At 38.4% G+C, this 10,929-nt stretch overlaps 1 protein-coding gene across 7 annotated transcripts in view; it reads left to right on the top strand.

The window, feature by feature from the left end:
• LOC110456088 (IQ domain-containing protein H-like) overlaps nucleotides 1-10,929 on the top strand; it is a 45,901-nt gene that overhangs the window by 31,769 nt on the left and 3,203 nt on the right. For all 7 annotated transcript variants that reach the window (XM_021506634.1, XM_021506630.1, XM_021506627.1 and 4 more), the window contains 12 exons: nucleotides 676-784; nucleotides 928-1,155; nucleotides 1,682-1,832; nucleotides 2,423-2,598; nucleotides 2,942-3,214; nucleotides 3,576-3,764; nucleotides 4,293-4,413; nucleotides 4,749-5,023; nucleotides 5,499-5,681; nucleotides 8,443-8,568; nucleotides 9,002-9,063; nucleotides 10,374-10,482. In XM_021506634.1, the coding sequence (XP_021362309.1) occupies nucleotides 676-784; nucleotides 928-1,155; nucleotides 1,682-1,832; nucleotides 2,423-2,598; nucleotides 2,942-3,214; nucleotides 3,576-3,764; nucleotides 4,293-4,413; nucleotides 4,749-5,023; nucleotides 5,499-5,681; nucleotides 8,443-8,568; nucleotides 9,002-9,063; nucleotides 10,374-10,482 (2,002 nt within the window). The remainder of the gene's footprint in view (nucleotides 1-675; nucleotides 785-927; nucleotides 1,156-1,681; nucleotides 1,833-2,422; nucleotides 2,599-2,941; nucleotides 3,215-3,575; nucleotides 3,765-4,292; nucleotides 4,414-4,748; nucleotides 5,024-5,498; nucleotides 5,682-8,442; nucleotides 8,569-9,001; nucleotides 9,064-10,373; nucleotides 10,483-10,929) is intronic.

Raw genomic sequence — 10,929 nt, 5'->3', positions numbered from 1 at the left:
AATGACCTTGACATATATATTCAAGGTCACAGGGGTCAAATATGTTTAAAACCATTGAATGACTTCTTCTTAACAAGAAAAAGGCCAAGAGTGATGATATTTGGCCATTAACATGCTGGGATGAAGGACTACCAAGTGAATGACCTTCACCCATATTCAAGGTCACAGTGGTCAATATATGTTTAAATCTTTAAATGATTTGTTCTATATAACCAAAAGGTCCAGTGTAATGATATTTTGCCAGATGCGTGCTGTGTTGGAAGACTATAAACTCTGTTCAACCTAATGTCCATGTTCGACATTCAACGTCACAGGCGTCTTAAAAAATTATGTTTAAATCTTTAAATAGGTTCTTAGGAATCAAACACTGATATTCTGCCTGTAGATGTATTTTAGTCCACTTTTTAAGATTACAAGTGTGAGATTAATACCAGGTGAGCGATGCAGGCCCATTGGGCCTCTTGTTACATAATAGCTTCCATCATCGTTTGACTTTAGCTGTTTGCAAAGATATCAGATTTCCTCGTAACAATGATAAACTTTTGACATGTTGAGATAATATTCCATCCATGGTGTAATTTTTCCATGTTTGGAAATGGCATTTTTTGGCCTGGCAAACAGTGATATGTGCCCACTGCATTTCACATTGTAAGCTTTGACTTGTGTTGTTGACAGACTTGCTGACCTGTCCCTGGAGTTTGAGCTTGAGAAGGCCCCAAGTGTGGATGACTTACTTACTGTCATTGTCAACCGAGAAGATGTGGAGGTCATCATGAACCGGCCTGTGAGTAGCCAGACACACCTCACTGAAAACGGCATTACTTGATGTTCACATGTGTACCATATACAGGCGTATCGATTTATTTACCTACCAAAACAAAATAGTCAGTCATTGGCCACTGAATATGTATTTGTTGGGTTTCACAGGGGAGACGATTTAAGGGTCCGAATGGGAAAAATGTGGCAGCCACTCGTATCCAGTCTTCGTGGCGGATGTTCCGTGATCGTTCGGAGTATCTGGAATATCGTAAGAAGAAGTGGGCAGCAGGTGTTATTGCTATCTCCTGGATCATGACTATAAAGATGTCACAGGTCAAACAGAAACTCAAACAGAGTCGCGAGGATCAGCTGGAGGCATTCAGACGGAGGGCAAAGGTCAGATATACATCATCAGAATAACACTGTCAATATATTTGTAAACAATGTATGAAATAGAGGTTGGCAATTGATGTCTTATCGGGTTTCATCACCAGGCAAGGGCCAAGGTTAAAATCTGTACAAAGGGCTGGGTGGAATATTTCGGAGATATACAAGGAAGGTCAGAGCTTAAACAGAAAGTATTGTCTCACTTAGGGCATAAAGGTCAAGTTCTTCACTAGACTGGCTATATATATGATATATATTGGAGGTCAAAGATAAGGTCGCACTAAGTTCAAAGGTTAAATTCTATATAGAGGTAGTATTTTAACAAAGGTAAGATTGAATAAAGTAATTATTGACCTCTTCTCTAGAACTGGTATGTATTAGATATATGGCGTGGATCAAATTTATCAGAAGTGTAGGAAATGTCAGTTAACAGATTCTGAAAGCTAGTGACAAATTCAGATACACTATCAGTTAAATGAGTCTATCCGTATGATGTAAATATCATAAAACAAAAAAGCTTTGGTCGTGTTTCCAGAAGTTTGCGATGTCCTGGGACAGAATCAAGCAGTCCAAGCGGGTGATCATCCACATGTCCTCCCTGGGGCTGTCTCAGAACATCAGGGACACCATCCATGAGTTTGGGATCCGTCAGAACACACAGATGGCCCGCCTCTGTGACATCCGCGGTATGTACCTGAGTGATGTACAAATGTAGTACATTAACAGAGTTATCGTTTCTGAGCTGTATAACAGTGTAAGGAGAAATTGTATGGGATATATGCAAGTTTCATACTGATCATTAATGAACAAAATCAGTCTGTGTAAAGCCATGTGAACAACCGTTACATCATAATCTCTAAATTATCTCTCCAGATTCTTTTCAAGGTCAAAGTGACAATCATAGGTACACCTTGTGCATTACAGAATTTCTTTAACTCTGATATTATATTAGTATGTCTGAATTATTCATTTCTTTGTTCTTAAATTTTTATTGATAAACCTAAAGGATTTGACAACAGGCAATTCCTGTGTCAGTTTCCTCCTTGATATCTTGATCTTGGTTGTTTATTTTCTGGGTAGGTTATTATTATTGCTGACCTCCCAAAGACCTCAATATGGATGAATATATGTATTTGTACTAATTAGGAGTTCTTTTAATTATCATAATTAGAGCAAGATTCTCCTTACCAGAACTTGGATGCTCTTAAAGTACACAGTTATAGGTAGATGTCTTAGGGAAGTGGTGATAGTAATTAAAGAACATTTACATTTACAGACCCCAATGTGGATGTGATATTTATCTCACCGGTGCCCCTCAGTGAGGAAACCCTCCAGTACTACAGCAAGCTGCTGGGCCTGAAGGCAGCCGTTGACTCGGGAAACGTCGAGGACCAGTGTGTCATGTCTGAGCGGTACCGCATTATTACTCCCGATGCCATCAAGAGCTTCCCTGTAATTATCAATTTGGTTTAGTTACAACTTCACTGAATGTGTCAAACTTGTTAGTGGTGGGTAATTAACACGTATTGTTCCAGTCGTCATACATCTTATAAAGTTCTCATCAATATCTGGATGATGGTTACATAAGTTGATTTCAATCAGTCAATACACTACATACTTTTTCCTGATTTTGAAGCAATAGAGCAAACAGAAGTTTTAATCTTTTTAGGTCAAAACTCATCAACATTGATCATTATAGTTTTGAAATTATGATTATTTTGAAAAAAAAATGGTGATATTTTACTGCATGACTTTAGGTGAATTAGTCAGTCATTTTCTTTCTGTTAACTTTCAGACCCATAGGATGTGTCTGTCCACACTCCTGAAATACAGTCCACGCACCATCAAACGTATAAAACACCTGATCAAGGGTCGTGAAGCATACATGGTGTCAGGCGTTCCCCACAGCGACGACCTGGCGGTAGCCGACGAGCTTGATGTGCCAATCCTCTCTCCTGAGCCTGAGGTTGCACACCTGTACTCCACCAAGTCTGGCTGTAAGAGAATCTTCGCAAGTGCTGCTGTTGACCTGCCCCCAAGTGAATACGATGTATATAGTCTGGGACAGGTGAGTGTTTATTAAGACTAGTCCACTGAAGCTAAATACTTTTTTGTTAAATTACAATTTATCAGGATGAAATTTTGAAATAAATTATTCGATAAAAAGCAGATTGAATATTTGCTTGATCCTCAAAAGTAAGGACCATTGCGAACACGCTTTAAGTTTTCCTCAGCTAAGGACGTCCTCAAGTTACCTGAGAAATGTTTATACAAGGCATATTTGAGGAAATCTCAGCTAAGGAAATCTCAACGGAAAGTTTCAAGTTGAGGTTTTTTATACAAGCGGGGCCTGATAAAATCAAAGTTGAATACTTCTTAAGTTTTGTACTTCCTGTTCTTTGATGAAATTTTTATGTATACTCCTTCAGTTACACGAATGTCTGGCACAGCTAGTTACGGAGAACCTGACTGTGAAGCGTTGGCTGTTTAAGCTTGATGATGAGTTTGATGGACGTGGCATTGCATACTGTGATGTGACGGAACACCTACAGTGTTACCCTTGGGCCCTGAAGGAGTCACGGCGGTACGGTGAGAAGTGGAGCAAAAAGTGGGCACAGGTCAGTTCTTCATAGGGTACTTCATGATTAAGTTGAAGAAACCTTATTATAATAAAAACAAATGTACTATTCTTTGGAGGTACATTTACAAAGTTCTGATTGTAGAAATTACAGGTTGTCTTGAAACTGTTCAAAATGTGTAGTTTTGTTGCATATTTGTGTATTTGGAACATTTAACGAAAGCCATTACAAATATGATTTTTTTAAATTTCACTAATGATTTAGTCAAACTGCAGAGAGGTGTCATAATAAAAATGTTTTTGTCGGCCAGTTTTGGGCCAAAATTTAGCCCCATTCTCAATGGAAAATAATGCTATTTTTTCCCAAAATCCTTATAACTTTCCCAACATAAAGATTACAGAAGAAACAAGTTTTAGTTTATGTCTTTTGTATCTTTCAAAATTAAACAATTAAGATTAAAGAAGTAAATATCTAACTGGTGGTTACCAACCATATAGAGTTGCACTTTATACCAAAAGTGAAATTATGTTCTCCATTGAAAGTGTTTCATTTCATTTACTTTAACAGGAAGCAGCATACATTAAAATCCATGCAGAAATAGCAGACGTGTTACACGCAAATTCAAAACCAGTTCATACCAGTATTTATGCGACCTGGGAAACCTTCCTAGAGGCTTTCCTCAGTCAAGGTAGGCTTACCTGTAGTACAGACACAAAATAAAGAAACATACAAAGGCTTATTATCCTGATACTACTACATATACAAAAGTATTTCAAAATTTCAGGACAAAAATTCATTTCGTAATTATGAAAAAGTTGTTCCTTTTAAAAAGAGGAGCATTCATGAACTCTGTTATCACTCATGTTTTGATTTGAAAAGAACGTCACAAACAACAATTTCAGTTTGCACAGGTTAAGCAAGAATGGTATATTACCGATTTATGGTACAAAACAGGTTATGGCAAACATTAAATGAGTAAAATGTTTATACATTTCTACAAGTGTTTACCCTGCCTTTATTCAGGTGGAGTGATTGAGGCCTGCCCGCCCTCCGAGAGCATCACGACACTAACAGTAGACATGATGATCGAGCCGAACGGTAAACACAGAATGGTTTGCTGTGGGGACCAGATCCATGCAGAAACACCCTTCAGCTGTTGGGGGGTATCGGTACCCCAGTCTTCTGTCGAACCAGATGTCCTCAATGTCGCCTGTAAACAGATTGCGGAGGCCTGCAAAACCAGGGGTATTCTGGGATACTTCTCCGTCGACTTTGTCACATTTATAGACCCTAAAACTGTAAGCTATACTAATTTCTGTGCTTTTTTTACTGCTACATCATATAGGTTAAAAAATTAATTCTTAGTAGAAAATGATTGCTACTGATGTACTATTGAAAGCACTATTATCAAATAGATAAGTAGTATGTAAATAGATTTTAGATTAGGAAATTGAAAAATAAAACATGTCTGTCTTAAATAATTTTTATGACTTAAAATCTGAAAAAATAAGTATGAACGTACATATCATTATTGCATAAATGTAACCTATTGCTTATCAATTTGCCAATTTGAATTTCAAAAATACAAAAAAAACATGGACTTTTTTATCCGTACTTTCATAGTATACATAATGTGCACAACATTCGAAGGAAATAAAGCCTTCTTCCATACATGACTGAAGTCAATGACATCAATGCGATATAAGACATGTGCCAGACTGTCAGTGATGGATTAGATTTGTGATATAATCTATGTCCTTATGTATCTCCCAGATGGAGCAGAGGCTGTGGGCGTTAGATCTTAGCCTACATTACAGCGACAGCCTGGCCATGTTCCAGCTCATGTCCTATGTCAGTAATGGTGTTCTCGACCCGGCCAAGCATGTCCTCAACGTTCCAATGAACAAGCAAGAGAAACGTCAGAGGAGGCGAAGACTTGCTGGCCAGGAAGAAGAGGTAGCTCTTTCCTCTTTCGTCATAAAGCCATATACTTGTTGTGTGATGCTGTCAGTGTTTTAAAGTTCAACTTCATCAAATAAAGGATAATCATAATGTAATAATGATATTTTAAAATTTCATTTCCATTGAAGTTGTTTTTTAAGTGGTTTGTCACATAGTCTTATGTCTACTGTCTACAGTCTGAGTGGTTAGTCATATATCCTTGTCTTGTGTCTACAACTTGAGTGGTTAGTCACATAGCCTTATGTCTTGTGTCTACAGCTTGAGGGGTTAGTCACATAGCCTTATGTCTTGTCTCTACAGCTTGAGTGGTTAGTCACATAGCATTATGTCTTGTGTCTACAGCTTGAGGGGGTAGTCACATAGCATTATGTCTTGTGTCTACAGCTTGAGTGGTTAGTCAAATAGTCTTATGTCTTTTGCCTACAGCTTGAGTGGTTAGTCACATAGTCTTATGTATTTTGTCTACAGCTTGAGTGGTTAGTCTCATAGCCGTATGTCTACTCTCTTCAGCCTGAGTGGTTAGTTACTTAGTCTTATATCTCCTGTCTACAACATGAGTGGTAAGTCACAGTCTTATGTTTACTGTCTACAGCCTGAGTTGTTTGTCACAGTCTCATGTCTACTGTGTACAGCCTGAGTAGTAAGTCACAGTCTTAGGTCTACTGTCCACAGCCTGAGTGGTAAGTCACAGTCTCATGTCTACTGTGTACAGCATGAGTGGTAAGTCACAGTCTTATGTCTGCTGTGTACAGCCTGAGTGGTTAGTCACAGGCTTATGTCTACTGTGTACAGCCTGAGAGGAAAGTCACAGTCTTAGGTCTACTGTCTTCAGCCTGAGTGGTAAGTCACAGTCTTACGTCTACTGTCTACAGCCTGAGTGGTCAGTCACAGTCCTATGTCTACTGTGTACAGCCTGAGTGATAAGTCACAGTCTTAGGTCTACTGTCGACAGCCTGAGTGGTAAGTCACAGTCTCAGGTCTACTGTCTACAGCCTGAGTGGTCAGTCACAGTCCTATGTCTACTGTGTACAGCCTGAGTGGTAAGACACAGTCTTATGTCTACTGTGTACAGCCTGAGAGGTAAGTCACAGTCTTATGTCTCCTGTCTACAGCCTGAGTTGTTATTCACATAACCTTATGTCTTGTGTCTCCAGCTTGAGTGGTTAGTCACATAGCATTATGTCTTGTGTCTACAGCTTGAGGGGTTAGTCACATAGTCTTATGTCTACTTTCTACAGCCTGAGTGGTTAGTCACTTATCCTTATGTCTTGTGTCTACAGCTTGATTGGTTAGTCAAATAGTCTTATGTCTTTTGCCTACAGCTTGAGTGGTTAGTCACATAGCCTTATGTCTTGTTTCTACAACTTGAGTGGTTAGTCACAAAGCCTTATGTCTTGTGTCTACAGCTTGGGTGGTTTGTCACATAGCCTTATGTCTTGTGTCTACAACTTGAGTGGTTTGTCAAATAGTCTTATGTCTACTGTCTACAGCCCGAGTGGTAAGTCACAGTCTTATGTCTGCTGTGTACAGCCTGAGTGGTAAGTCACATTCTTAGGTCTACTGTCTACAGCCTGAGTTGTTTGTTACAGTCTCATGTCTACTGTGTACAGCCTGAGAGGAAAGTCACAGTCTTAGGTCTACTGTCCACAGCCTGAGTGGTAAGTCACAGTCTCATGTCTACTGTGTAGAGCCTGAGTGGTAAGTCACAGTCTTATGTTTACTGTCTACAGCCTGAGTTGTTTGTCACAGTCTCATGTCTACTGCGTACAGCCTGAGTGGTAAGTCACAGACTTATGTCTACTGTCTACAGCCTGAGAGGTAAGTCACAGTCTTATGTCTACTGGGTACAGCCTGAGTGGTTAGTCACGGTCTTATGTCTACTGTCTACAGCCCGAGTGGTAAGTCACAGTCTTATGTCTCCTGTCTACAGCCTGAGTTGTTATTCACATAACCTTATGTCTTGTGTCTCCAGCTTGAGTGGTTAGTCACATAGCATTATGTCTTGTGTCTACAGCTTGAGGGGTTAGTCACATAGCCTTATGTCTTGTCTCTACAGCTTGAGTGGTTAGTCACATAGTCTTATGTCCATAGCCTGAGTGGTAAGTCACAGTCCTATGTCTACTGTGTACAGCCTGAGGGGTAAGTCACAGTCTTAGGTCTACTATCTACAGCCTGAGTGGTAAGTCACATAGTCTTATGTCTACTGTCTACAGCCCGAGTGGTAAGTCACAGTCTTATGTCTACTGTCTACAGCCTGAGTTGTTTGTCACAGTCTCATGTCTACTGTGTACAGCCTGAGTGGTAAGTCACAGTCTTAGGTCTACTGTCTACAGCCTGAGTGGTAAGTCACAGTCCTATGTCTACTGTGTACAGCCTGAGTGGTTAGTCACAGTCGTATGTCTACTGTCTATAGCCTGAGTGGTAAGTCACAGTCTTATGTCTACTGCCTACACAGTCTGAGTGGTAAGTCACAGTCTTATGTCTACTGTGTACAGCCTGAGTGGTAAGTCACAGTCTTATGTCTACAGCCTGAGTGGTAAGTCACAGTCTTATGTCTACTGCCTACAGCCTGAGTGGTAAGTCACAGTCTTATGTCTACTGTGTACAGCCTGAGTGGTTAGTCACATAACCTTATGTCTACTGTCTACAGCCTGATTGGTTAGTCACAGTCTCATGTCTACTCTCTACAGTTGAGTAGTTAACCAATTATTGAAACATTGTCAGTTATTTTTTTTACACCATTTCTGTTTCACAGACGGAGCCTAACACAGGTCGGTTTGGTGTCATGAGTACTCGCCTCCTACACACAAACCTTGCTGTTGTCCACTACAGCGTGTTCTTCCAGATGTGTAGGGCCCATGGCATTGGCTATGATATCAAGGTACACTCACAATTATGAATGTTATGTATAGCAATGTTCCGTTACTAAATTATCTGGATAACTTGCCCCTCTCTTCATCCATGCTTTAACAATTTTTCCATACTTACCAGGGTATACCATCATTACCAGGGNCAGGCTCCTATGGAGAATTAACATTACTGGAAACAGGCCCTTTGTGCACATGTTGCAGATGTATTAATTCTGTATTGAGTGACAAAGCATTTGACCTTTGTGTACTTTGAGCAATATAAACTTGACCGGTGAACTAGTCTTCAGTTGTCAAATGAAAATCCATCTTTTCTATTTTAAAACAGATACCATACTATGGTTGTTTTATTGCCATTAGGTTTTACTTAATACTGATACACTTGTTTCCTCTACCTCAGATTGCTGTTGTTTCATTCTTTGATAAGAAATTGCATTATATTTTCAGGAGAAGCAGGGAACAGTATTTACATTAATTGACAGTTTTAACAGAGAAAGGTTGGGCATGTTGTAAGTATCCCTTATTTGACTTAAATCACTGATAAAGTACTTCTATAAAAAGAGAAACCAGCTATATGGTATTAAATCACATTGTGACGTCAAATTCAAACATTGACACAAAATTCCCAGTTGTTTCCCATTGATGTTTGTCAACTGGTAAAAATTACAACCATATACAAAAAAAATGCCTTTTGCTCCATTTAGTAAAACAGTTTGTTAAAAATGTATCTGATAAAACTTAAATATAAGGTCAAGGATTGGAATGCATTATTTTTTTAACATTTATGATGGTATACAATACATTTCTGTTTCAACACGTTTTCGGGATGTGCTGCCATGTACTGTTGAAATTTGTTTGTATATCATCATAAAGGTTTAAAACCCGCAGTCCAGTCCTTAAATAACAACACGACCTTGTCCAATGTTTATCAGATAACCTGACTGAGGTGTATCAAACCTTGTTAATTAAAAAACAGGGTAGTGAACCATTGATATTTTCATACATTAGATCCCTGTAAACTCTTACTCAGATATCAAAGTTGATTAATGCCCCTAACTTCAACGTTAATTCAAGGTCAAATATTAAAATGATTAATGCTCCAATATTGAATTTGATTAATGCACCTAACTAAAAGGTTAATTAATGCTTCAATATTAAATTTGATTAATGCACCTAACTAAAAGGTTAATTAATGCTTCAATATTAAATTTTCCTAATGCTCCTAACTTAAACGTTAATTCATGCTCAAATAATAAAGTTCATTAATGCAGTAACTCAAACATCAACTTTCATGGTAATATTTTGTTTTCGGGATATTTTGACCCACCAATTTCAGATACACATATTTTATTGTTTGGAATTAAAACCTACAAGTGCTGGAATGCACAATGATCGTGTATTCATCTCATACCATGTTAAACATTGGATACAGATATACTCTTTATTTATAGAGGCAATTGGACAGTTAGATACTGTTGATATTTTAGCCTGTCAGTTATGTTCATACTTGTGTCAGTTATGTTCATACTCGTGTCAAGTTATGTTCATACTCGTGTCAGTTACATTCATTCTCGTGTCAGTTATGTTCATACTCGTGTCAGTTACGTTCATTCTCGTGTCAGTTATGTTCATACTCGTGTCAGTTAAGTTCATACTCGTGTCAGTTATGTTCATACCCGAGTTATTATACCGTGCTCGTGTCAGTTATGTTCATACTCGTGTCAGTTATGTTCGTACTCGTGTCAGTTATGTTCATACTCGTGTCAGTTATGTTCATACTCGTGTCAGTTATTTCTGCACTATTCCCTTTTTTTTACAGGACCATTGGAGACAATCTACAAGGAGCTTTAGCTACGTTTGCTAGGAACATGTCTGTCATTCACCAGGAGATCTCGGCACCAAACATGCAGGGAGAGACCAATTTCAAGGTAGGCACAATCATTTTATTGAAATGTGTTCTTCAGGACTTATCTCAGTGATTCTGATTTTACCCGAACAGTGTAACACCCTCTCCATATGACCTTGACTGTTACAAGGACATTTAACCCTTAAAAACAAGTAAATACCACAGGATCCTGAAGTTCTGTCAAAAATTAATAATAACAGTAATACAAAAATAAATATGCTAAAAAAAATACAGCATATTATAGGTATTTTTGTTTTGTTTTACTGTTATTATTAATTTTTGTCAGAACTTCAGGCTTCTGTTTAAATACAGAGTAATAACATTATTAGGTTTGAAAATTGACCAGTTCTGCTTGCGTTACTTCAAGTGCTCCGTTAATTTGAGAACCATGGTGTACACCACATGGTGAAATTATCTCATCAGGAGACAAAGTGTACTCTACTGATTTCTGGTACCATATACCTAGGGT

Source organism: Mizuhopecten yessoensis, unplaced genomic scaffold (genome assembly GCF_002113885.1).
Source record: "Mizuhopecten yessoensis strain PY_sf001 unplaced genomic scaffold, ASM211388v2 scaffold8507, whole genome shotgun sequence".
NCBI classification, from domain to species: domain Eukaryota; kingdom Metazoa; phylum Mollusca; class Bivalvia; order Pectinida; family Pectinidae; genus Mizuhopecten; species Mizuhopecten yessoensis.
This window is presented reverse-complemented; position numbering and strand designations above follow the sequence as displayed.